This window comes from Capricornis sumatraensis, chromosome 10 (genome assembly GCF_032405125.1).
Source record: "Capricornis sumatraensis isolate serow.1 chromosome 10, serow.2, whole genome shotgun sequence".
Classification (NCBI taxonomy): Eukaryota; Metazoa; Chordata; class Mammalia; order Artiodactyla; family Bovidae; genus Capricornis; species Capricornis sumatraensis.
The window spans coordinates 2,498,932-2,526,661 of NC_091078.1; the positions used below are offsets into that span (position 1 = coordinate 2,498,932).

The following is a 27,730-nucleotide window of genomic DNA, read 5'->3' on the forward strand; positions in this document are numbered from 1 at the left end:
AGTAATATTTCATCATGTGGGTGTATCATTTGTTCAGCCATTTATGGTTATAGGCATTTGGGTTGTTTTTGACTAGTATAAATAAAACTGATGAATATTTATGTACGAACTCTTCTGTGGACGTGTTTCCATCTCTCCTGGGCAAATACATACAAGTGGAATGTCTGAGCGATACGGTGAATGCATCTTCACCTTTATAAGAAGTTCTTGTTCAGAGCGGTTGGGCCATTTTTCCCCACCAGCAATGCATGATGGATTCTTGCTGCTCCACATCTTTGCTTGACTCTTGGATTTTGCAGTATTTTAAAATTTAGCCATTCCTGTGCCTACGCAGCAGCATCTCATGGTTTTAGTGTATGTACCCCTGGTGACTAATGATGTTGAACATATTGTCATGTGTTTCTGCTAACCCAGATATTTGACCCAGAATATGTGTCCCCAGATGACCTGTGACCTGTACCCACATCAGTCTTTCTGAGTCATAAACCAAGTCCTCTCTGGTCCTGGCAAATATTTTGGCCAGTGGGAACCCCTTGAGGCCTCCAGCCCCTCTCTGATCTAAACTGGGCAATACGGTCCAGGGCTTGGCCTTGACTGTGGGGTTGGCTAAGGGCACTGACTTGCCCTCCATCGAATACGAATCTGAATTTGCTCCCCTCATAAGTCCCACAATAGACTGGCACAAGGGCAAAGCCTAATGGAGCCCTTAAGAGAGCCCAGAGCCAAGCTCTTTCCTGCCAAACCAGGGCAATGGGCCCAGTGCCTTCTCTGAGGGACATACGAGACTCAGAAGTATTCATCACAGCCCTCCACTCAGACAGATGGCCTCTATGGACGTGGAGGGCACGCCAAGGTCCTCGTTCAGGATACCAGGGACTCTGCCGTGACCCCACCCAACTCACTTGTCTGTGCAGGCTGATGAATTTCCGGGGGTCTCCATCAGCCCAGGGAGGGAGCTGAACGCCCCCCAGTGCTGTCCCGTCCTGCATGCAGCCTGAATAGGGTGAGAGACAGCAGGCCTTTGGGTGAATGGGAAGCCACACGGGTTAGGAGTCGGGGGTGTAAACGCTGTGCTGGCCGGTACTGGGATTCCTGCATAGACCACCGCACTGCTTCCTGTCTCCTCTGTTGGAAATGACCCCGTCCTATCTGCCTGCAATGCTCCTCGGATTCTAAGCCTTCGGGCCTCCATGAGAGCCGCCGTGCTTCCAAGCAGTGCCCGTGCATCAAATGGTCGGGTCATCACTGTTGGTAAATTTCCCTCCCCTCACTCTGTGCCTTTTCATGGAGGCGCTTTTTTACACAGCACTAAAACAATAAGGTAAGAACAGTGGCAGGAAAAGCTATTGCCTTTTGAGCGTCTCGCTCTAGGCCAGGGCACTGTGCTAGGTGCTTGGCACACATCATCTTATTGACTCTTCAGTCAACTCGATAATTTACGTATTTTCTCTCCACTTTTAAAGTGAAGACAGAAGGTTTGCAGAGGGAGCTTCCCCAGACACCAAGAAGAAGAGGCTGGATTCAAGCCCGCATCTCTGTCCTCCCCATTAGCCACACAACCTTGAGCAAGTTGCTTAACCTCTTGGGGAGTCACTTTCCTACCTATTACCTCCTTCGCTGGCATAAGGATCAGAAGAGAAAATACACGTAACATGCTTAGAATAGTTCCAGGCATATGATAGCTGCTCAGGAAATACTCAGAGAAGGCAATGGCACCCCACTCCAGTACTCTAGCCTGGAAAATCCCATGGGCGGAGGAGCCTGGTAGGCTGCAGTCCCTGGGGTCGCACAGAGTCGGACACGACTGAGCGACTTCACTTTCACTTTTCACTTTCATGCACTGGAGAAGGAAATGGCAACCCACTCCAGTGTTCTTGCCTGGAGAGTCCCAGGGAGGGGGGAGCCTGGTGGGCTGTCGTCGATGGGGTTGCACAGAGTCGGACCCGACTGAAGCGACTTAGCAGCAGCAGGAAATACTAGCTGTCGCCTTTCTGAAACCCTCCAGAGCCCACAGGTGCAACTGGGGGAAAGCATCCTTTCTCCCTCTCTCTGGCCGCAGGGCTGGCTTGGCCTTTCCCATCATTCAGTCTCGGCTCACACCTGTCACCTCCTCAGGCAGGTCCTTCTCCACACATGGCCACTGAGTCACCTCAAGCCATCTTCCTGCCTTCTTTCCTTATGGGACTTCCTCAGCATTGACACACATTTCACTTATTTCTCTATTCTTTTCTGTCCTTCCTCCCCCACCCCCACACACAGAATATTAACACCTTCCAGGCGATCCGCCCCAGGACACACAACTGAATCCTCAGTGCCTAAAAAGGGCCTGCATACAGTAGGTGCATAATGGCCACATTTGTTTTCCTGACCTCCCTGAGGATCCCTGGCCCCGGGCGTGAAGGCTCTATCTGCCGCTGAGCACCTCCCGTCCGGCAGAGAACCAGCCTCCACTGCCAAGGAGAACCGGCGCCTTCCCCGCTGTGCCCCCTTCACCCCAGGCGGGTTGGGACCCTCCTCTTGGCTTCCTTGGTTCCGACTCGCTCCTCTCATGGTCTCATCACACCTTGTGGGAACTGCCCTTTATGTTTGCCAGGTTCTCATCTGAAACAAGTGAAGCATCTGAGAACATGAGCATTGCCAAGGCCACCAAGTCCCACGAGCTCAGAGTCGATGGGGTGGGCCTGGGGATGCTTTAACTGCCCCGCTGGTGATCTGTCTGCAGACCACCGCACAGGAGCCGAGTGCCTGAGGCAGCTGTCCTGGGCCTGCCCCTGGTCTGGCTTGAGGTGCGGGCCCATCTGCGTGGTTTAGAGGAAGGAGGGCCCTGAGGAAGAGGGGCTCTGGAGCACGGGTGGGCACCGTGCTGGCTCACAAAGGCCTCCTCAGAGTGGGTGATTCACCCCGCACCTCTGGGTGAGGAGGGCCATGCCCTTCAGGGGTTCCGACCACATCCCCTCCCCAAGTCACCCTGAGGTTCCCAGTGGAGGCTCCCAAAGTACATCAGTTGCCAGGGGGCCTGCCCTCTGGGGTTTCCTGAAATTTGTGTCCCTCCTCTATAGCAGTGGATGAGAAAGCATGGCTCACCCTGCTGTGGGGTCTGGAGGGTAGGAAAGAGAAGGAGCCACCAAGGTGCCTGTGGGCACCCCGGCAGCCTGTGCCGGGAGAGGCAGCACGTCTGGGTCCTGCTCACAGGTTAACCCACTTGTGGGACTTGGAGGAAAGTGGAGCAGAGAAAGGGCCGGGCTTGCCTGCGGCGTTCAGCAGGGCAGTGCCAGGCCTGGCTGTCAGCAAGGGCTCCTGCTCCCGAGCTGCTGTCTTGCTGCAGACTGGGGCCTTGGGGACCCTTGGCAGGAGGCCCTGCATAGAACTGTGGGTGGTCTGCACCCTGGGGCTATGTACTTCCTTGGCCCCCACCTCCTCGTCAAGTGACACCACCCAGTGGAGGCCTCACTCTAATCTGCCCACCGTACTGGTCTGGTGTCGGCCTGTGGGGGGTGGGTCGCTTAGCAAAGATACTGATGTCATGAACCACAAGCTGTCCAGCCCCGGAGCCTTGCTCCACTCACCAAACTCCAGGGCGTTGCAATTGGTCAGGAACTCAGGCAGGTAGAAGAACTCCGGGGTCAGCTCTCTGACATCACTCATGTTCTCTCTGGAGGCCGATTCCCACGCGCTCTTCACACTGTGGAACATTCTATCTGCCACATCGAAGCTTCCACCCTAAGCAGAAAAGGGGTGAGATGATCAACTGTGTGGTGATAACTGGGGGTGCACAGGCTTCACTAGAGTGGGCCTTCTTCATCCACTCTGTCCCCCAGACACAGGTTCTGCCATTAGACCCTTTCATTCACTCCCCAACACACGTGCACACATCAGGCCACACACGTGGGCAATTGTTTCTTCAGGCATCTAATCGCTTTGACGGTTCGCTGGAACCCTGCACCAGAGCTTCCACGCAGGATGCATGGTCCACTGTGATTAAGGGAGCAATGTTTCCCCAGTTTAGAAACTGGAGTTCAGATCAGAGACAGGAAAGCCACGGTCACTCATCTGACCACTTGACACACTCACTGAGGGTCAGCTCTGAGTCAAAGTACAAGGGGTGGGTCAGACAGTCTACGTGCGGGAAAGTTTCCTGGAGAAGTCAGCCCCTGCTGAGACGGCAAGCCTGGTGCTGGAGAAAACGGTGATGTTCTGAGCTGAGGGCAGGCCTGGAAAGCAGGTTAGGTAGGGCCCTGGTGACATGTAACACAGCGGCCTTGACGAGAGGGGACCGATCTGAGGATGGAGTGCTCATGAGGGTCACATATGGTGCTTCATGAGGATCAACCTTGTTCCAAGGCCCACTGCCACAGATGGGTCCATGCAGTCCTGAGGTCGGCAGCTGAGCCAAGCTCGAATTCCTTCCTTGGATTCTCTGTGCCTCTCATTTGAATTGTGATATCTCTTCAGTCGACACTACCCTTATTCATCATGTGATCTTGGGCATTGGGAGGAGGCAGAGAGGTCCCAGTTGGAGGACTGAAGATGCTGTGGGCAGAGGGGCTTCAAAAGAGAGTTTTTGAAGCTGGGATTTGGGTCTGTTGGCTTAAGTTTAGGGATGCCCAAGGGACACCTCCTCTCTGGGATTCAGTAATTCAGTTGTTCCCATTGTAACGGGGCCTTTTTTGTTCAGCCAGAACTAGCCTTTCTTTTGCCAGCCTCTGCAGAGGGCACATGTGGCCGGAAGAACAAAGGGATAGAACTCAAATTGCCAGTGCCCTCCTTTGGTCCATCAGCTCCCTTCTCTCTTCAGGGACCGAGGTTTCCCACCATCAGTGGCAGACGAAGTGTAAAGAATATGCTAGCATTCTCTGCACACGGTCAGGGACACCAAGAAACCCAGTTACCCCCAGGGTTTCAGCCAAACACAGTATCTGGGCAGCTGAAAGATATGGCTTTTCTCCAAGATCGTTTTGTTCTTGGTTTTAACCAATTAGGCAAGGGCTTCCCGGGTGGCTCATTGGTAAAGAACCTGCCTGCCAGTGCAGGAGGTGCGGGTTCGATCCCGGGGTCAGGAAGATTCCCTGGAGAAGAAAATGGCAAGCCACTTCAGTATTCTTGCCTAGGAAATTCCATGATCAGAGGAGCCTGGCAGGCTGCAGTCCACAGGGTCACAAAAGAGTCGGACAGGCTGTTTAGTGACTAAACAATGGCAAAATTAGGGGATGAAGCCCACACTCTCATATTCAAACTGAAATGGACACAAAATGGTGGAGGGGGTGTTTCTAAATAAATCTGCTCCTAACAAGTGGCTCATTGAAATGCATTAAGAGCTTTGTGTATTTAATCTGCAGCCCGAGCCTCACGTCGGAGGGAGATTGATGCCGCCTTGTCGTCCCACTTTCCTTCTGCAGCTTTTATGAGTGCTGATGGTAATCTCCTGAGAAACAATATGATTTGGTAATAAAAAGATTACCTGTATTAAATAAAAATAATATATACATGGGGAATATTGTTAGTGCTACAAATCTGGTTAAAGATATTACCGCAAAGAAAAATGTTATTTTTTTCACAGCTGTCTAATGCATTTTAGCAAAAGTAATATCTTTAAAACTTAAGCCTGTATTATTTATAAAGGAAGCAATAACTGATTTCCCTATTTCCTATATTAATAAATGTATTTGCATACATTTGTTTCAAAATTAATGGGTTTGCTCACTTTTGCAATACAAAAGAAACGCCGAATCCCCTGGAAGGAAAAGTGGAGCTGCTTTGCAACTCATATTAGTTACAAAGTCTGTGGGTTGACACAGACTCTGGTGGCTGCCAGCAGGAGTCCCATCAGAGCTTGAGTCTCAGGAAGGGAAGGGAGGAGACAACGAAGAGAGGGCAGGAGGAGGACAGGCGAGAAGAAGCAAGGCAGAGAAGCAGAGTCAGGGTTTACAGAGTGCCCCCATAAGGAGAGTTCAAAACAAAACCAAGCAACAACCAAATTGGGTCTAGAGAGTGGATGGAAACAGGGTGGTCAGAGAGAATTTCTGGGCCCAGATCTGCTCCTAAATCTAGCCTGCAGATATTTTTGAATATCAAGATTAGTGAATCCTCCAAGTATCCAAACAGACCAAAAAAAAAATTAATAGCAAGGTTACTCTTATCAACAGAGGAGCTACTTATTGGCAGAAGATTTCCCAGGTGACATTAAAGCCAAAAGACAAGGCAGCTAAGTCCGTAGGTTTCTGAGGCAGAAGCTTACAGTCTATGCCCAGCCAACATCACTCATATGTAAAGACCCTAGAAGAATATTCCCAAAATTGAAGGGGTCAGGAATAATACAATCCTAAGTATCTGTCTCAATTAAAATACTTTAAGAGGTGCTCAATTTTACTAAGAGGTGAATCAAAATTGAAAGCAAGTGATGCAGGAAGAAGTGACTGGCAAGGCCACTTTGACCTGTTGCTGAATGTTTGACAGGCGTTAAAATCAGAGTAAAGCTCATGATTACAGTGCATTGGTTAAAACTGCAAACACCTTGAAGGGAGTTTTTGTACTGAAGGAGCTATTCCTTTTGTATGAGGACACAGAATCTATGTGCACCTGCGTCCCTGGATGGGCATTGCAATGGTAATAATAATGACACCTTTATTATGGACACAACTCCACGAGGGGCTGGCATTCACGGAGCCCCCAGGTGAGAGGTCTGTGTCCAGTGCTGCCCAGAGGCCCTGGCTCTCTCTGCAGTTGGCATATGTCTTACACAAAACCAGTCGCCTCACCTCAGGTGGTTCAGAAAACTCTTCCCCACTGCTGGTAACAGCTGACTTCACATGGGCTGTGACTTAATTAACACAGCACTTGATTTCGGTTTCTTATTAAATGCAGCAGGGGCAGCGGAGGCGGCACTGTGCCCTTGCTGGGGTGCTGGCTGCCTTGCTCTGCCCTGCCCAGGCTGGATCCCAGCTCAGGCCTGAGAGCAATTGGTACTCTTGCCAGGGTGGAAATGGGGGCCTGTGCTGTGGCCCCAGACTGGCATGGCCTCCTGGTTGCTCAATTGTCTGAAGGCTCACAGACACTGGGTCCCTGTAGGCAAGATTCCCAAGACCACAGCATCCAGGGAGGCAAGCTTGGCAGACAGCAGTCTCACACCCCAAGGAGAGGGGATAAGCACAGCACCAGCGGAAGCCGGAGTCACATGGCTTGAGTGTGCACCCACCCAGGCCACACTGCTCATGTGTGGCATTTTCTGGATTATAAGAGGCTATCGTTGGGGAAACAGTGGAAACAGTGGCTGACTTTATTTTGGAGGGCTCGAAAATCACTGCAGATGGTGACTGCAGCCATGAAGTTAAAAGACGCTTACTCCTTGGAAGGAAAGTTATGACCAACCTAGACAGCATATTGAAAAGCAGAGATATTACTTTGTCAACAAAGGTCTGTCTAGTCAAGGCTATGACTTTTCCAGTAGTCATGTACGGATGTGAGAGTTGGACTATAAAGAAAGCTGACTGCCGAAGAATTGGTGCTTTTGAACTGTGGTGTTGGAGAAGACTCTTGAGAGTCCCCTGGACTGCAAGGAGATCCAACCAGTCCATCCTAATGGAGATCAGTCCTGAGTGTTCATTGGAAGGACTGATGTTGAAGCTGAAACTCCGATACTTTGTCCACCTGATGTGAAGAGCTGACTCATTTGAAAAGACCCTGATGCTGGGAAAGATTGAGGACAAGAGGAGAAGGGGACGACAGAGGATGAGCTTGTTGGATGGCATCACTGACTCAATGGAGATGAGTTTGAGTAGACTCCAGGAGTTGGTGATGGACAGGGAGGCCTGGCGTGCTGTGGTCCATGGGGTCATGAAGAGTCGGACATGACTGAGTGACGGAACTGAACTGAACTGATAATTGTAGTAACAGGTTTGAGGCAGAAAAACAAACACAGCAACAGAAGAGGCAGACATCAATTCTAAGACCAGCCTGATAAAGTTTAATAGGCTGATAGATAGAGGGCCTGATGAACTATGGGCTGAGGTTCGTGACATTGTACAGGAGACAGGGATCAAGACCATCCCCGTGAAAAAGAAATGCAAAAAAGCAAAATGGCTGTCTGGGGAGGCCTTACAAATAGCTGTGAAAAGAAGAGAAGTGAAAAGCAAAGAAGGAAAGATATAAGCATCTGAATGCAGAGTTCCAGAGAATATCAGGAAGAGATAAGAAAGCCTTCCTTAGCGATCAATGCAAAGAAATAGAGGAAAACAACAGAATGGGAAAGACTAGAGATCTCTTCAAGAAAATTAGAGATACCAAGGGAACATTTCATGCAAAGATGGGCTCGATAAAGGAAAGAAATGGTATGGACCTAACAGAAGCAGAAGATATTAAGAAGAGATGGCAAGAATACACAGAAGAACTATACAAAAAAGATCTTCACGACTAAGATAATCACGATGGTGTGATCACTCACCTAGAGCCAGGCATCCTGGAATGTGAAGTCAAGTGGGCCTTAGAAAGCATCACTATGAACAAAGCTGCTGGAGGTGATGGAATTCCAGTTGAACTATTTCAAATCCTGAAAGATGATGCTGTGAAAGTGCTGCACTCAATATGCCAGCACATTTGGAAAACTCAGCACATTTGGAAAACTCAGACTTTGCCAACAAAGGTCTGTCTAGTCAAGGCTATGATTTTTCTAGTAGTCATGTACGGATGTGAGAGTTGGACTATAAAGAAAGCTGAGTGCCGAAGAATTGATGCTTTTGAACTGTGGTGTTGGAGAAGACTCTTGAGAATCCCTTGGACTGCAAGGAGATCCAACCAGTCCATTCTGAAGGAGATCTGGGATTTCTTTGAAAGGAATGATGCTAACGCTAAAACTCCAGTACTTTGGCCACCTCATGCGAAGAGTTGACTCATTGGAAAAGACTCTGATGCTGGGAGGGATTGGGGGCAGGAGGTAAAGGGGCCGACAGAGGATGAGATGGCTGGATGGCATCACGGACTTGATGGACGTGAGTCTGAGTGAACTCTGGGAATTGGTGATGGACAGGGAGCCCTGGCATGCTACGATTCACGGAGTCGCAAAGAGTCGGACACGACAGAGTGACTGAACTGAACTGAATAAGATTTAACTGTGAAAAGCATAAAGCAAACCTTATTCCTAGGAATCAGAATATGCCACACTGCCATTCTTAAGCTGTCCACACCTCTCTGCACGGTGCCCAGTGGGCAGGCTACAGCCCAAAGAACGCTGCGCCTGTGTTCCATCAGACCACAGGGGGAGTGCACAGGCACCCACTCTCCACACCAAAGCCCTCCTGGTCCAGTCGCGGACCCAGCGCGTCACTGTGGCTCAGTCACGTGATAGCTCAGAGGCAGACTTTGCTTCATCCAGAGCAAGAGCATGCACTTTCTTCTGCTGACTCTTGCACGTGCTCCTGCTCTGGAGATGCTGGACGTACTCACGTCCCTGCTCTCCAGATGAGTGAGAACAGCTTCGCTGCCCGGATTCTGCACCTTTCCACCTTTCTTCTGCTTTTTCACTCTGGGATCCATGCTGGGGATGGGGGCTGGAAGTCTTGGGCTGCTGAGAATGTAGGGAGGCTCCTTTCCTTGTCGCCATACAGAGGGGAAGCAGAAGTCTTTTGAGAAGAAACGAGTCTACCCCCAGGAGGCAGAGTGGAATGGAGGAAGAAGCCTGACCCCAGGAAGATGCCAGATCATTCTTATGGAGGTCTGCACAGGCCCCAGGACTCGCAGATGGGAGCCACGCACATTCCCCCCAGAGGTAGCCGTTGAATTCATTCCCTAGAGACTACAGCTTCTTTTTTATGATAAGGGAAAAGCAGAGTCAGTCGGTTCTTTGGCTGGTTCCAAGGCTTGGACTAGTAGTGACCCACTAGAAGTGGCAGTTCAAGGTCGGAAAGAGAAACCAATTCAGAAGCATCATGGAGATGTCAACTTGGATGAGCCAATGTGTCCCAGAAAGAGTTGAACCCAGAAAAACCAGGAGTCACATCAGATGTCAGCACTGGAGTCAAAAGAACTCAAGCTGATATGACTGCGTTGGTGCCACGTAAAAGCAAATGAAATTGCCTTTGACCATCTCACACTGGTTTAGACCATCTCACACAGGTTTAGACCATCTCAAGCCAGTTTGGGCTGGTCACCACTGGACCAAACTAGCTAGAATAAGCTCAGACCCGTGTGATTAGCTTCAAAGTGACTTTAACCCAGTAGGTTGGCAGCACAGCCGTTTCATCTGGCTCACGCCATGTGGAATGCTTTGACACAGTCCAGACTGTCTTGAATTAGCTTAAACCAGAGAGGGGCAGCTTGCACCAGTTCAGGCTGGCTCAGATGAGATCTGGTGGATGGCAGGGGGAAGACAGGAACAAGGGCGATTGACCCCCTTCATGGCATCAGCCCTGAGCTCGGGGCTTTGCCCGCATTTCCTCCTTTAGTCTCATGGCTCAGTGAGATGAGCATAATTAACCCTCATTTCCAGAGTAAAATAATACGCAGAAATAAAATAGAATAACTGGGATGTAAACCTCACAGTTCGATGTTTCTAGTTCAGTCTGCCTCGTCTCTCTGTGAGAAGACCCTTTACAGCAGGTAGAGATGGGGCTGTACTGGTGAGACAGAAGGGGCGAGGGGAAACTTCTGAAGCACCCAGAGCTCCCAGGGTGGAAAGCCATCATGGGAGGCAGCGCCGTCACGGTAGGCGGGCTCATCACTCCACGTGGGTTGATGCTGAACAGCTGGATGGGATTCCTGGCATGGGGAACAGCTCAGGGCCATTTGTCCTCCAAACCAAACTTACTTAAAGTGCTTGTTGCCTGAGAAAGACTCAGGGGAAGCACGCTTGTTATTTTTGAGTTAATTTCCAGGGAGGGGGGTTATATAATGTCTAGACAATCCATGCCTTCAAGGAGAGAGAGGACTGCACCAAGAAACAAGACAGGAGGGGTCTGCTGCTGGTTGGAGAGAGAGCCTTGACATTGCCTATTTGTACCTACCCAGGGCCCGGATGATTGCTTTAGGTCTGACTCAGAGTGGCCTTTTGTCTTGGGGTCAAGGTCATCTGAGTAACTGTAAGGAGTGAACTTGCTGGTGAAGTCAGACTGAAACACACACTTCCTGGGATGCTCGTGCTTTTCCTTTTGTGAAGCTTGGCTGTCAGAGTGAGTCCCTGAAAGTTCAGCAGCCTCTTACCCTCCGTGGCCACGTCTTCCTATTCTGTAGGACCCTTAAAAGGCCTCGATCAAGAGTCCCTAAGCTTGGATGCTGTGCTGTGTTCTCTTTGGAGTTGGCTATCTGCAACTGGGATACCCATGGCTCTCCCCAGTCAAACCTTGTGCCCCTGGATAACCTTAATTCAGGATCCTGGTGGTAGCATTAGAGGGAGAGGGAGAAAAGCATCCCAGCCTCCCATGAGGCACTTTGTCCCAGCTGTTCCATGCGTCTTGACACTAGCATCCACTCAGGGTCATACTGGCCTGCTTCTAGCCTGTATTGGACTGCCAGGTAAAATATAGGATGTCCAGCTAAATTTAAATCTCAGATAACCAGCAAATAATTTTTTAGTATAAACCACTGTTTATACTAAATTCAAATTTACCTGGGCATCGTGCATTTTTATTTGTGAAATCTGGCAACCTTAAGCTGGCATGATGTTCTGTTAATTTTTGGGTAGGCAAATTGGTGAGTTTCCTTCTCCAGTTTAGCTGTTCATTTCAGTATTAAAAGTAATTTGTTTGTCCTTTTTAAGCCTTCAGGCTTGTACTTAGCATAGTTTTCTGCATTCTGACATCACAAGTGATATTCTTTTCATTTTTCCTTCTTTGTGTTTATTTTTCTAGCCTGTGACCACCTACCTTACCTGCAAGGAGGGCTTCAAGCTTCCTGTGTCTCCTTTCCCACCAAGACCTATTTATGTTGAGTATGTTCCCCCATATCTCATTCCTGATTTTTCAGTTTTTTTGGTGAGACTGTTGGATAGACATGGCGGTGTGTCCGTGAAGAGTAGCTTGCCTCAGCTGGATGGTCCAGGGTCCTGGAAGCAGTGGCAAGTGCAGATCATGGGCTCAAGGCTGGATTTCTAGCAGGGGAGTCCAAGCTGGGACCCTATTTCTAGCTGCCTCGTCCAAGCCTAGCTCTTAGCCTGCAAGAGCTAGCTCTGTGTGTGTGCACGCGTGTGTGCATGTGCGTGTGTGTGCGCATGTATGCATGTGTGCACGTGTGCATGTGTGTGCGTATGCATGTGTGCCTACACGCATGTGTGTGCATGTGCGTGCGTATGCGTGTGTGTGCATGGGCGTGTGCATGTGTGAGCATGTGTGTGTGTGTAGGGGGTCAGGGACGCTCACCTGCAGAGAGCAGAAGGCCTGGGTGAAGGGTGGCATCCGGACCAGGAAGGAGGCGACAATGATGGCCGAGGAATAGTGAGTGCAGTAATGGCACTGGGCGGTCATGTCTCCTGCGATGAAAGCACAGGCCTGGGTCGCATCCCTGCCCGTGGCCTGCCCGCCCCTCCCATCTCCCCCCAGAGCTTGAGTAGCTGTGGCACTGGGCGGCCGTGTCTCCTGCGATGAAAGCACAGGCCTGGGTTGCATCCCTGCCCGTGGCCTGCCTGCCCCTCCCGTCTCCCCCCAGAGCTTGAGTATCAGTCCTGCACATTGCGCGGGTCCTAGCAAGTGGGCAGGGGCCTTCAGGGCAGTGTGGGATGCAGAAGAGCTCCTCAGCCTGCAGAGAACCTGCTCACCAAAGGCAGGGCTTCGGGGCTGAGTGAGCCTTTTGAAACGTGCTGCCTCCGGTTCACATATTCACTTACGGCTCACGGGTAGATGCTCCTTATTTTGGTAGTTTCATGTTTTAGTTCAAAGTGTTTGAGGAAGCCAGTATAGCTGGCATCAAATATATGACAGAAAATGTTCTCTTTAAAATACATCCATTGATGTTTAAAAGGTGAACAGATCCAAAGACAAACAGAAAGGCTCTGAGAGTGCAGCTGGCGTGTGAAAGCGGCAGAGACTGTAAAAGGAGCGTGGGGACGATGCATCTGGGTACCGGGTCCTAGGCCAGATGGATGCAGGCTCTGCAGTTCAGAGGCTGTGACCTTCAGTGAGTTGCCTGATGTCTGAGTTCCAATTTCCTTCTCTTTACAATGGGCCATTGTGTGTGCTAATGCAGGCTGGTCGGCCCTGGCACACAGAAAGCACTGAGTGGATGTCATTTTCCTGCACCCAGGAATGGAGGTGTTTTAGCACTTAGCACCGCAGTGCTCACTCCTGATTTCCTGTTGGAATCACCTGGAGTGCACCCCATCACAGACTTATTTAAATCATGATTTCCAGGGGTGGGACCTGGACATTAACATTTTTAACGAGCTTCTCAGGTGATTCTCACAGGCAACCAGGGTGCAGACTGCTGGGTTTGGGGGTTCTTTGCTGCTGCTGCTGCTGTTAAGTCGCTTCAGTCGTGTCCGACTCTGTGCGACCCCAGAGACGGCAGCCCACCAGGCTCCGCCGTCCCCGGGATTCCCCAGGCAAGAACACTGGAGTGGGTTGCCATTTCCTTCTCCAATGCATGAAAGTGAAAAGTGAAAGTGAAGTTGCTTAGTCGTGTCCGACCCTCAGTGACCCCATGGACTTGCAGCCTTCTAGGCTCCTCCGTCCATGGGATTTTCCAGGCAAGAGTACTGGAGTGGAGTGCCACTGCCTTCTCCAGGGGGTTCTCTATCCAAATGCAATTGTCTGTAGGCTGGATGACACCTAAATCATTATCAACTCTCACTTCAAAGCATTCAGATAAAGAGCATTGCAGAAAAAAATCAAGCTGGGATCTACTCACCTTCAGTCTTCTCAACCTCTTTAAACCTCTGGATGAATTTCAGCTTCCTTTCCTTGGTCTGAGCTCCCATGGGCTTAGAAAGATCACGGAAAGTCTTGGGATTCATCAGGTTCAATGTCTAGAAAGTAAATGTGCAACTGGAGTTAACTCCCCTGGACCCTCTTGTGCCCCCGCGAGCCTGCAGGAGCCACGGTCTTCAGTTTTATGGCTCTCTTTATTGGTTTATTGTCGTTCGGTCTGACCCCCCTCCTCTGGTGATTAGCAGGCCTGGTAGGGTTTTATGGCCCCACAGGCAGTGATCCACTAAGGCTTAATAGGGGAGAGATGGAAAATGAGAGGAGGGGAAGATTGATTTCACACTGAACTCTTCCAAGTTGACCCAGATCAGAACATTGCCACCAGTTACCCAAGAGACTTTCAAAAGAATTCCTGTTGTCAATGGATACCTGGCTTCTGCCCTCGCTGAGCAGTTTGTGGTTCAGGGTTCTTGCTTAGAACTCAAACTGATTTTGTAGGCAGTCAGAAGGTGTCCGTTTGGGGAGGAAATGAGAGCAATGGCCTCGTGTTTTGGGAGGCACCTCCCTTTTGGGGTGGTGAAAGCAGGCTTGGCGCCCCTTCCCCTGCCCTTGGAATGCACAACAGCAGCACCGTGAAGAGCTTTCAGGGCTGGGAGTCCTCTGGGTTTGCGTGTCTTTATAGAAGGAGGCGTTTCTCTACATGCCTCTTCCTTTCCACTAGTAGTGAATCATCAGTTGTCCTGGGGAGGCAGGGCCTGCCACCATGGCTGGTGAGAAAAGGGGGCGGGAGTGAAGCTCCTGAGACCCCTTGAGTGACAGCACCATGGAAACCCCCTCGGCTACAGCTGGTGCTGCCAGGGCAGAGCGGGGCTTCCCCATGGCCACATCTCCAAACTCTCCGAAAGGTATTGGAATTCCAGCTTTTGAGAAGAAATCTCCCACTTTTTAAACACTGATAAGAAATTAAATTTTCATGCAGGATATGGGCTAAACAAAATGGGCTGGGGACCCACCCATCTGTGAGCTGAAGCTAGGATTGGCAAGTTTCCTTTCTGAAACACCTCAGTCCCAGATGGTCGCGCAATGAGAAGCAATGTATGGCTTGTGAGAAAAGGCTTGCTGTGTCGTGTCTCACGGGATGGGAGCTCACAAAAGACTGAGGCCCTTTCCCAAATTCTGGGGGTGAGCTGTCTAAACAGCTCGAGGCAGCACTGGGCAGGGCTTATCTGTACTGGTCATTTACACACACAGCCCCACACGTCTCCTTGTGGCCGGAGCCCAGGCAGTCAGGACGCCGCTCCGTAGCCTGGCTGTCCCCCAGCGGCCTCACCTTGGCCGAGCTTGTGACTTTTCTGCTCCTCCCTCCTCTGCTTGCTGAGGTCCAGGGACAAAGGGCAAAAGAGCAACGAGCCAGTCTTCCCATCAGCCTCCATTAGGGCTACATGTCTCGGTCCAGATCCAGGGTGATGTCATCACCTCCACATACCGTCATCTCAGTTACTGAAGCCAGGTTACAGGGGAGGAGTCTGTTCTCACCGGATCTCTGTGTCTCTTGCTCTCTCCCCCTCCCTCCCTCTCCCTCTCTACATGTTGGTTCCAGGAACACATCGTATGGCCCTCTTCACTTGACGGACCAGTGTTGGCCCTTGGCCGTATCTCAACAGATGGCCATCTCTTGCCTTCACGGTAGCCGTGAGCCAGGAAACCCTCTGGGGCACATGTCGGATACTGTCCTAGTCATGCGGGGCTGGGACAGGAACCCAGGCACCCAGACTCCAAAGGCCAGGTGAGGGCCAAGCCTGGAGCAGCCCTCAGGCCCAGGTGGACTGAGCCCATTGCAGAGGCTCTGCATGACCTCAGGTGCTCTGGACATCAGGGTCAAAGACTCACAGGACACCTGCATACCACCCACGTGAACACGTACCTGTGAGGTGTAGTCGGCCAGGACCCAGGGGAACACTGGATACTGCATGTAGTCATTGTAGGTCCTCCCAGCCAGGGTGTTGAGGTGCATGAGGTACTCGAAGTTGCTGATGTCTCTTTTCTGCCAGAAGAGAAAAGGTTGGGATAAGCCCAACACAGCTGGTTTCCTCCTGAGAGCCACAAGGGTCTAACTCCTAGACCTAAGCATGGGGCCCGAGCTGCGCAGGTGGGAAGGCATGTAGCCGTGCTGCTCCCAGTGAGCCTTCCACCTGGAGCCGGGCGACTCCGCTCCCAGTGAGCCTTGCACCTGCAGCCGGGCGACTCCGCTCCCAGTGAGCCTTGCGGCTGGGCTGGGGCGACTCGGGGTGGCGACGCTAATTCCAAGATGTGCTGAAGCAAATATAGTCAGGAAGCGAAGTTGACTCGGAAAAAAAACACAGCTCCGAGGTCCAAGCCAAGGCTAAAGCATTCTATTGTGTTAACTGTTGGGCGATACTCAGAAATTGATTTAAATAATAGCACAAATACCAGACCTTCTTACTGCCGACTGCTTTCTGATTGAAAATATAAGCTGGGGTTTCTTTGCAGTTACCAGGAAAGAGGCCCTCACCAACAGGCTCCATGATCTGCTTTCTTAGGAACCTGAACTTTCTTCTGACTCTGCCAGTTAGGATACTCTGTATTCTTAGGGCCCTCTGTTTCAAGATGTACGGTCATGAATGGAGTCAGGGGCTATATTTGGGAAAAATTCACCAAGGCCACTTGGCCAATGAGCAGCCAGTAGAGACCACGTCTCTGATGGGACCTGCTTGCTGTGGTCGGTCTTTCCTTTCCTTGGCCTGCTCCTTGGGAAAGGATTTTGGACATGAGTGACCGAGATTTACTTTCCTGTTGCCTGGGCTCTGTATGGCCGTCTTTCTTGGGGTCCTTTCCTTCCACTGAGAACCCGAGGCAGAGCGTCAGTTCATCCAGGCTGTGAGCCACACATGACCTTCCAGGAAGTGAAGCGGATGCTGTGCCTTTCTGAGTTGTGTGTCCATTTATACCTAAGTGTACACCTCCATGGATGGAGCGTGTGTGTGCACACAGGGCTTAGGTACGTGTGCACACACGCTCACACTAACTCCCCAGCCCTGACTCAAGAATCGCCTTTCATCACTGAGATCTTTTCAGGGAAATACTTGAGACATTTTAACAAATTAATAAAACGAGATCCCCCCGATTCACCAGTATGCTTTCTCTCTTCATCCCTGGGGCCTAAGCTATTTGCTGATTTGCTTTCCTGAGGGTTTCCTTGAACCCACAGTGTTCTGAGGGGTCACTGTACCTGCCACTTCTGCAGCATGGTCCTGTCGGAGCTGGGGTACCTCCTGTGGGAAAGAAAATGAGGGTGGTGACCAAATGTCTCAGGCACAAATGGAGGGAGGGGTGGAACTTCCTGGGGCTTTGTGGGGTTGGGGCATCCAGAATGGCCATCAGCTTCCCAGAGCAGCAAGGTTATTTCCCAAGCTCTTCTTGCTCCCACACTGCCTTATTGAAGGCTGGGTTCTTGCCATCCCCCTTGCTATTATATGATTTCAGAATATACTGCTGCCGGAAGCATGGCCCTGGGAAGTCCCAGGGCCATACAGGAGAAGGTCTGGAGTCTCACACTCTACACTGGATTTCCCATAACCACAGCTTGGCCTTTGCCCATGTGAACAAAATACATGTGACTACAGTACACTATTTGTGAATATAATATACCGACACGTGGATGTATGGCTAAAAAGCGCAGACGATACAGAAAGTCATGAGGCATAAAACAATAGTCTGCAAGCTACCGTTCCCACACAAGAAATATCTAGTTAATTTCCAAAGGAGTTTTAGCCATATGGCAGTCTATTTGCTCACACAATTTAAAAGGAATTGTTCTTGGTATGTGGGATCATCTTATCCACATGGGTCTCCACCCTGCTCCTAGAGGTGCCCACATTGTCCTGTGGCCACAGTAGCTGGGAAGCCTGGCACAGAGGGAGGGGACCTGGTGGGAGCTTCCCCTGTGCTGGGCTTGGTCCTCATGAATGATGTTTGTGTGATCACCTTTGGACATCAATGTCTGTGATTTATGAGACTTGAATCTTGTAATGATTTCATGACTTGAATCTCTGAATGTATCCATGAGATACATTTTTGGCAACAGTACTGCTAGGCTAAAAACTATGAGAATTATCAAGTGCGCTACATGTTGCCAAACTGTCCTCTTAGGAAGTTGTACCGATTTACATGACCACGTATATAATTAAGGAACACAAATCAAACCAAAGAAACACCATCTTAAGCCATGTGGTAGGGAAGAGTTGTCAAAGCGTGTCAGATGCAGGGATGGGGAGGGTGTAGGGAAGGAACCTCTCCATGTGACATGCTGCTTCTGCTCAGCAAGAATGTATAAACCCCAGTTCCTTGGCCTCTAAGGGTTCTGTGGTTCCTTTTCCAGCTCTATTTCTTTTCTCCTCTGTTTCCTTGAAATGACCCTTCTGCTCCCCAAACCAGGTTTTCGTTCCGGATGTTCCTCCAAGCCAAATCAAGATCTGCCACTCTCCAGCCATGACCTCTGCCTCAGTGCTGTTGAGGTACCCAGGGCCTCTGCTTCCGTGTGCACATCCCACAGGGACGCTCAGCCCACAGGGCTGGACCTGCATGTGGACAAGGCCTGGTGCCCGAGTGCCCCAGCAGGCCAGCACCTCTTCATCTTCCATCACAGCACTGCTGTGGTGTCTGTCCAGGCTCCCCACCCTTCCTCGTTCAGTATCTTCCTTGGCAGATTTTCTACAAACAGAAAGCAACTCCCTTGCTGGGCTTCATCTCTTCCCCCCAGTAGAGAAATCATCATTTCAGTCCATTTTATTCAGGCGCACAGTAACAACAGCAAACAGACAAAACATGGTCACATTTATTGCATTAGCTTGCAAAGGCTCAAGTGGAGACAAGCTTTTCTACCCGGTCTATAAACCGGAAGCCTGCAGTTTCAGAAAGCTTTGAAGGCTACAAATGAGAACAGAGCCCAGGCTGGAGACAGCGAAGGCCTCGACCTTGAAAAGAATGTGTTCTGAGCCTTTCTGAGGATGTGGGGCTGAGCCTCAAGGGTGTGGAGTTAGTACAGCAAAGCCTGCTGAACCTGGTACTTTTAGAAATCTGACAGTGGACGAGGAATAGGGGAGCAAAAGTCCAGGGAAAGAGAGGGCCTCTGTTTTTCCTTTTCCAGAAAAAGTTCTAGAATTTTGCCTGTGGTCTTTTGTGACATTGCCATCATGTGGAATGGCATGCAGAAGATAAAGGCAGTTTACCATCCTACTGCTCATTTCACCAGCTATGAGCTCCAAGGAAGATCCATCATTTCATTACCATCAAAAAAAGACACCATTACCAGCAGTGCCCAGAAACTCACCTAACCAAAGGTGAGTTCTCTCTGAAAGATTTCTTTTTTTTCAAAAAATTATGTTCATCTGAAGGCAATTATAGAACTTTTGGAATGGTCTATGTGAATTTTATGAATATCTCGTCATTAAAGTACTTCTTTCAGAATTGATACTAGCATAATTATAGCATAAGCTGTAGATTAAACAAGATGCCAGAGATCACTCTTGGCTTTCTAAGGCTCATCTAAGGTGGGAGGGAGCCCACATGGGAAAAAGCATCTTTGGAGTCACTAGAACCTGGGTTCAAATTCTGCCCCCACCACTTGCTTGCTCTGAACTGCTGTCACCTCATCCTTCAAGCATGGCTGACCCAGAAGTGCTGGGGGGCAGGTGTGGCCATGGGTCTGGGACGGGCTAGCACAGGCGTGTGCAGGGCTCCCTCGGCGGGCATAGCTCTCGTGGGTGTGGACGCTACCCTAGAGCAGGACTGATTCTTTTTACTCTGGGAGGAAGAAGAGCGTGGGAAACGAGTGAAGATTTGTTTCTGGTCAAGACCTGCCTTGTTCTGCCAGTACCATTCCGAGCGCTCTTGGAATAATTGTGCAGCCTGCGAATCAGACCTCCTGCTCGGCCAGCTCAGGCTGCCATGGCGTCTATGGGGCAAGAGTCCAGGCCTTCAGGCCACCTGGGATGGCGCTGAGAAGAATGGAAGAGTTTAAAGTCACTGAGGCCTAGGTAGGTCATTCTGCTTAACCCGAAGGTGGCCTGTCAAGGTGGGCTCACAGAGGACATCTTACCAGCTCACCCTCACCCCAAGACAGGTGTCTAAACTCCTCCGGAAGACTTCCATAGGTGGGACACTACCAAGTAGAACTTTGTGGCTGGTCACCGGCTAGGCTGGGTTCAAACCCTTTCCTTTTTTGAGGGCGATTTTTACCTGTGCCGCTTCACTTTGATCACGTCTGTTCCCCGGGAAGCCCTAGAGGTGGTCGAGACTTGAGTACAGCCGCCACATGGTGCGGGGGCATTCTCTGCCCCAGAACCCCAGTGCCCATGGCCTGCCTCACTGTCTTGCCTTTGACTCCAGTCCCTTTAGCCCAGATCCCCCTGATTGGCACCTCCGCTCTACCCTGAGCCTGTCGCTCAGAATGAGCCAGAGGCCTAGCCCAGGAGCTCACATCTCTCCTAGGAGGCTGGTAGAGAAGCCTGCCAGCGGCCTTCAGAGGGTAGGCTAGCCCAGGCCAGAATGGTCTCTGCCAGTGGACTCATCTGGCTGGAGGCTACACCCTCTCAGCCCAGGAAAGGATGGGATCTGAGGTGTCCCTGCCTGTCCTTCTTCTCACCTCTGGGATTAGGAGGCTATGGCTAGTCCTAAGACACTAATAAAATAACCAGGAGGAGCCTGGTTACAGAGAAACTGAGCCTCCAGAGCTAAAGTAGACATAAAGACTGATGCCTCTCCAAATTCTCCTGTATCTATTCTATTCACAAAACAGATATGAGGCCACGGCGAAACGGGTTAGTGAGTAACTAAGAGGTGTCAAGAAAATACAATCCACAATGAGAAGAAAACTCACTCATCTTGTCAAACTGGAAGTGCGTCTACTAATGAGCTGGGCTGTGTCTCAGGCCAGCATCTTTTGCCTGGGTGTGGCTCTGGAGGAGCATGCTGGGGAAGCAGTCTGTGGGGTGGGCAGAGTTTTCCATGAGAAGCTGAGAGACTACTAATAGAAACATACTCCCTCCTCATTTTCCTTTCTCAGAAGCAAATTTGGGTTTAGTCTAGTTTTCAAATCTAGATTGTAGGTCAATGCTTGCATACTCGGTTGCTCAGTTGTGTCCAGCTCTTTGCAACTTCATGGACTGTAGCCCACTAGGCTCCTCTGTCCATGGAATTTTCCAGGCAAGAATACTAGAGTGGGTTGCCATTTCCTACTCCAGGGAATCTTCCTGGCCAGGGATTGAACCTGCATTTCTTGTATCTCCTGCATGGGCAGGCAGATTCTTTACCACTGTGCTTCCCTGTAGGTCAATAGAAATCCAGTAATAGATAGGCATTCTTGGAAAATAGAGATATCCTCTTGAATTAAAGGATATTGACCCCTTTTATTGTAACTTCCTGTCTTAACAAGTATGAATCTATTATTAAACAATAATAATATTTATCTAATGCATTAGAAACTGTAAAGATTTTTTGTTTGTTGTCTAATTTTCACAAGGACTCAGTGAGATAGCCGTGATCTCTATCTTCAGGTGTGGACATGGAGGTGGGATAAGAGATGATGTGCAGACTAGGGAACTTCACTAGGGTTTGCTAGAGCCTAGTGCAGGCACCCATGGGTGTCCAGCATACCAGGCTTTGCAGAGCACCTATTGGACCATACCTTGACCACACCTTGGCTCCAGGCCCTGACTCTGCAGACAACTGCTTTCCTCGGAAGGGGAAAAGAAAACAAAAGCAAAAACAACAACAACAAAACCCCAAAAATGACAACAAAAATCTTTGTTCTGGCTGGATTAGAGGGCAGTTACCTGATTGTCAACTTGGGTATATTTGGAGTTAAAAATGAACATTAGCAAAATTACTGAATTATTATCGCACAACTATGCTGTAAGCCTGATGCTGCTGATGCATGAAAAGTCTGGAGGTTTATATAACTTCAAATTACCTCTAGATGCTGAAAACAAGTGGCTCTAATTTTTACAAAGTTTTACATATCTGCATTTTAAAATGTATTTCTCTAAACAAGTGGTACCTAATCAAGAGTAGAAGCTTCTACACAGCAAAGGAAACCATAAACAAAATGAAAAGACAACCTAAGGAATGGCAAAAAATATTTGCAAACAGTGCAACCAATAAGGGCTTAATTTACAAAATATACAAACAGGTCATACAACTCAACAGCAACAACAACAACAAACCCCAAACAACCCAACTGAAAAACGGGCAGAAGACTTACATAGACATTTCTCCAGAAGAGACACACAGATGGCCAACAGGCACATGAAAAGATTCTCAACATCGCTAATTATTAGAGAAGTGAAAATCAAAACTGCAGTGAGATACATCACACCAGTCAGAGTGGCCATCATCAGAAGTCTACAAACAACAAATGCTGGGAAAGGGTGTGAAGAAAAGGGAACCCTCTTACACTGTTGGTGGGAATGTAAATCGGTACAGCCATCATGGAAAACAGTAAGGAGGTGCCTCAAAAAACTGAAAATAAGTTGCCATATGATCCAGCAATTCGATTCTTGGGCATATACCCAGACAAAATTGTAATTTGAGAAGACAGATGGACCCCTATGTTCATAGCAGCACTATTTGCAACAGCCAAGACAAGGAGACGATCTAAATGTCTATTGATAGGTGAATGCATAAAGACGTAGTTATATATTTCATATTTACACAGTGAAATCGTACTTAGCCACAAAAAGAATGTAATAGTGCCATTTCAGCAACACGGATGGATCTAGAGATTATTGTACTAAGTGAAATGTCAGAAGGAGAAAGACAAACACCATGATATCACTCACACATGGAATCCAAAATGCGATTCAAATCAGCATACCTACAAAACAGAGACAGACTCACAACATAGGGAGCAGAGTTTGGTTGCCAAGGTAGGGGTGGTGGGGAGCTGGCAGGGACGGAAAGGAATGGGAGTTAGGAGTTAGCAGAAGCAAACTCATATGTGGAGCGAGTAAGCAACAAGGTTCCACTGTGCAGCTCAGAGAGCTGCATTCAACATTCTACGACAAACCGTAATGGAAAAGAGTATGACAAAGAGTATATGAATATACGTGTGTTATTTGTTGTTGTTTAGTTGCTAAGTCGTGTGCGGCTCTTGTGACTCCGTGGACTGTAGGCCTCCAGGCTCCTCCGTCCGAGGGATTTCCCAGGCAAGAGTACTGGAGTGGTTGCCACTTCCTTCTCCAGGGGATCTTCCCAGCCCAGGGATCAAACCTGTGCCCCTGCACTGGCAGGCAGGTTCTGTTACCACTGAGCCACCTGGGAAGCCATATGTGTGTGTATATATGTATGTGTATGTGTGTATGTGTGTGTGTGTGTGGACATAACTGATCCATTTTTCTGTACAGAAGAAATTAACACAACACTGTAAATCAACTATAGTTCAATAAACTTTTAAAAATTAATGTATTGTTTTCATATATTTTCTCCCTTAAAATATTAATTTTATTTTTATCTATGTTTTATAACCTTCAGATTACTTATTTTCTAATTTAAATTATATGCTTTTAGAAAATTCTAATTAGAAATGCACTAAATTTTAGAAGTTTGGGTAACTTCTAGTTTCCTAGTCATCTTCATTTGCTCATTATCTTAAATCCATTTATTGTCTAAATTAAATGATCAATTTTATTTCATTTTGGATCAATATTAGTATTCACATATTTAAGAAGTTTTATAGTTAACTATATTTCTAACTTAATGGCTTACCATATTTTTACTTTTTCATTTGAACTTTTTCATTTTCCTTTTTCATACCTTCCAAAATTTTCATTGCTTGGGTTAATTTTGCATTTCAAATGATTTATTTGAAAATTATTTAATTTATTTTTTAATTCAACCTGGGTAATACAGTTTAGAGTATTTTTATATTTTTGTTTCTATATATGCATTTTCTAATTTTCCTATAATGTTATTTTATTATTTGCAAAATAATTTTAACATTTAACCTTTTTGCCAAATAAATAAACAAATAGATAAGTCCAAAAGAGCAGAAACCAAAGAGCAGAAAGAAATACTGAGGCAAATTACAAGGAAGTCAAATGATATTTCATGAGCCACAGTAAGATATCTGTCCCTTCAAAGAGGCAAGCATGGCTCTTTCCCTTCTGTTAGCAACGTGCACTTCTGGCGGTCGCCATGGAAAGCAGCTGTCCTGTACTGTAATCCCCGGGGCACTGCTGGGAGAAACCAGGAGGAAGCGCTCTACAAGCCCCTGAGACCCCAGACCCTGTCCTGGAGATCCTTTCAACCCTGCCTTCCTTGCAGGCTGGCATCAAGATTATGCTAATTAACGCCGGGTCGCTTGTTGCCTGGTGACAAAGTTTCACAGTTGAGGAGGAAGAACCGGGACAACAGGGTAAGCTTTCCTCTGGTTGCACTTATTATACTTTAATTCTGCCAAACAACACCTCTTTAAACTCTTTTTCTCTCCTCCTCTAAGCAAGCAACTTTGGAAATGCAGGCTTCCCTGGTGTGCTTTATTTACAAACCCCAGATGCCAGCTGATTCATTACATAGCAGGGGAGGAAGCCGGCCCTGAGCCCCAGGCAGGGAGGGCACCTTGCTGGCGTCCTCAGGCACCTGGGCCATGGACAAGCTCGGGAGGCTAGTGTGGGGATCCATGGGCCTTTGGGGTCACCTTGACGATCTTTCAGAGTCTGAGTCCCCTTGAGTGTTGTTTCCCGCTCCACAAGCAGGTGGAGACGAGAGTGTACCACTCCTCACCCAGCCAATCACCCCCTAAGGAAACTCACTCAGTCTGGGGGCTGGAGCCTGAGAAGGGACCCTGATGACTGCTGACTGTGCTGGGGTTTAGAGCACCATCTGTCTTTTGAGAAGTCTAGAGGCAAACCCTTTCTTTGAGTGATCCTGAACCCCTTCTTTGAGTGATCCTGAACCCCGGAACCCACAAACACGTGGTTGAGTCTCAGGCTGGGGTGGACCGTGCAAGGAGGTACTCAGCATGGAACACTCTAGACTATACACTTCATGTCCCTATTTCTACCACAGGCAAAGGTAGGTGCTGCTACTTCGAGTTTCCGGGAGTTTGGATGAGCCACTTAGCCTCTCTGAGCCTCAGGTGCCATATCTGTCCAGTGGAGATCAGAATCAATAAATACATCAGGCAGGTGTAAGAATTACTTATAGTGTCTGTAAAATGCCTGGCCTGTGTGGAGTAATTTGAAGGAGGCGGTCAATATGGTGCTGGTGGGTGAATTTATCAGCATTATTCGCCATCATAAAGGTGCCAGGAAGCACATTACCATTCACTGAGTGCCATTTAACACACAATCATTTAGCATACAGTCATCGCCTCAATCGTCACAAAAACCTGCAATTTTCTAACCCGTTTTTCAGATTAGTAAACTGAGCTCACGAGTAAAGTCAGATTGTCAGTGAGGATAGGGATGCAGCCCAGCTCTACTGGCCTCCAAGCTTCCACATTCCCCTTCAAGGTGTCTTGCAGCCTCACAGGTGGGCAGGTTTATAGCAAAGGCTTTCTCAATGCTGGGGCTTGTCCTACAGCAGATGGGGGTACCACACGGGAGTGCCTGGCAGTGCACACTGCTGGGGTATACCTGAATCTGCACCGTGTGCACCCCTCAGCAAGTTCTCACTGGGGCCAGGTGGGGCGTGGTGTAGAAAAAATGCAGGTATCGTTGGACACTTGAGAACTGCCCCCCACTCTGGGGTCCTGGTTGGGGTGTGAGGCATTGTGCCTCAGAGGAGCTGTCTGTCTTTCAGACAGAGTAACCCAAAGTCTGCCCCTGGGAGGCAGGGATGCCCCAGCAAGGAAGGATGCTGAGCGGTGGGGTCTGAATCGGGTTTCTACTCAGTTGGAATCCTGGTGTCCTGGCTCCACGGTCATCAGTGTGTGGTCCTGTCCAGCCATGGCTCCACTCTGTACCCCGTCCCCCACAGCCACAACAGAGGTCTTCATGGTCCTCACTCACCCTTCAGAAGCAGCCACTCTTATAATTCTATCTACAGAAGTGGAGGCCGAAGCTCAGCGAGGCTCCTCAGACTGCCTAGGGTCACAGGATGGCACATGGGGGGCTGGGTGGCAACCCATGGGGCTCTAAGGCCCTGCCTTAGCTGCCTTAGCTGGCAGGTCCTTTCTCCCTGCCAAGCTGCTTCTCTGAGCCCCAGTTTCTTTATCTGTAGGGGAGGGCCTGGCTGTGAGAAAATGCAATTGTGTCTGTCTGGCAATAGCAGTGTTTAAACCATGTTGATTGAAACTGAATTTGTTGATTGAAACTGAATTAATGCTCACCTCTTGGGGTTTAAAGGCACCAGGACTGACTTTGGTTCTTTGTGTTCTGGGTGTCAAGGTTGCTTCGTGTACTTTGAACATGTTGGTTGATGAACAAGGCATTTCTAGGCTGTTAAACTAATAATCTTAATATTTTATTTTAATTGTAAGGCACCTATTCCCTTTTGTTCCTTTAACAAATCCAATTAAAACAAAGCACTTTCAGAATTACAAAATAGATGCTATTAAACCAATAAGAAATCATAATCTTGCTATTGGGCCATGTGACCCCCTGGGAACTTTTGCTTCAAATAAAAGTTGAATTCTTATTACCCTCCAGGGGGAAGGGGCCCGTTTGACAGATGACGGCTTCCCAGGCAGCCCTTGTGCAGCCCCACATAGGTGCTGAGGATAGAGAAGTAAATAATACGAGAGGTGGAGCCTGTCCATGTGTAATATAAAATCCTTGGCGCTGTGTTGGTCAAATTAACCAGATAATCACCAGATGAAGTGAACCTTCCATACAGACACTCTGCCGCAGCTCTGATGTCACAGGAGGAACCTCCCGCCCAGAAGCCCTGGATTAAGTTGAGTGGCGTGAGCTTGGATAAACTGCTTTACGCCCACCTCACCCCCAGGTCCTTATCTTTGGGTAGCAAGAATATTCCTACCTCGGAAGGTCATGAGGACTAAAGAAATGGCACAGCGGGGGCCACTTGCTTTGTGAAGGTGGCGTGACGGGCCTCTGAAGGCTGGGTGTGCGTGGGAGAATGTGTGTGCCGGGGCCGTGGAGGGGCGGACAGATCGTGGGTCGGACAAAGGCTGCAGTTCGGGACTCGCGGAAGCGCATCTTGCAAGTGTTCGCTTTTCAGGCGAGGCCACGCCGTGGAAGGCACTGCTGGTGACGCACACAGCGCCTCAGGGCCCTGCTCGCAGGCAGACACCCTTCCCCCGCTGCCCAGGGCAGCAGGGGGCCAGCTTCTCTGGGGGGCATGTGGGAATGCAGTGGGCTAGTGTTCTGAGGCCGTGCTGGATGACAAACGGAATCTTTAAGGAGGCCCACATCACGGGAGCCCGGGGTACCGGAGGGACTCAGGAACAACAGGTTTCTGTCTCCATCATCACTCTCTCGTCCTCATTTTTTTTAAGAGGTCAAATTATTTCAGTTTATTTTTCTACAACATGTTATGGGAATGTTGGTAAAATTCTAAGAAGATATACAGGTAAAATATAACATACAATAATTTTTAAAATCTCTAATACATGCTTTTTTTAAAAAAAGGATATGTATAAAATTTATTTAGACTTCCCTGGTGGCTTAGATGGTAAAGCGTCTGCCTACAATGCGGGAGACCCGGGTTCAATCCCTGGGTTGGGAAGATCTCCTGGAGAAGGAAATTGCAACCTGCTCCAGTATTCTTGGCTGGAGAATCCCATGGACGGAGGGGGCACACACCTATTAAATGAACTGGCTGGTAGCATTAAACTTTCCCCGCCCCATCTCATTGTTGACCTTCAAGCTCTTACATTTAAATGACTCCACTAATGCTATTAAAATAAC

The 27,730-nt window shown here is 49.0% G+C and overlaps 1 protein-coding gene across 1 annotated transcript in view; it reads right to left on the minus strand.

Moving 5' to 3' along the window:
* Positions 1-27,730, minus strand: part of WDFY4 (WDFY family member 4) — a 233,556-nt gene that overhangs the window by 21,350 nt on the left and 184,476 nt on the right. The window contains exons 47-52 of the mRNA XM_068982260.1: positions 17,092-17,134; positions 15,766-15,885; positions 13,825-13,942; positions 12,342-12,451; positions 3,567-3,720; positions 903-994 (exon numbers count right to left, since the gene is read on the minus strand). Of these exons, the coding sequence (XP_068838361.1) occupies positions 903-994; positions 3,567-3,720; positions 12,342-12,451; positions 13,825-13,942; positions 15,766-15,885; positions 17,092-17,134 (637 nt within the window). The remainder of the gene's footprint in view (positions 1-902; positions 995-3,566; positions 3,721-12,341; positions 12,452-13,824; positions 13,943-15,765; positions 15,886-17,091; positions 17,135-27,730) is intronic.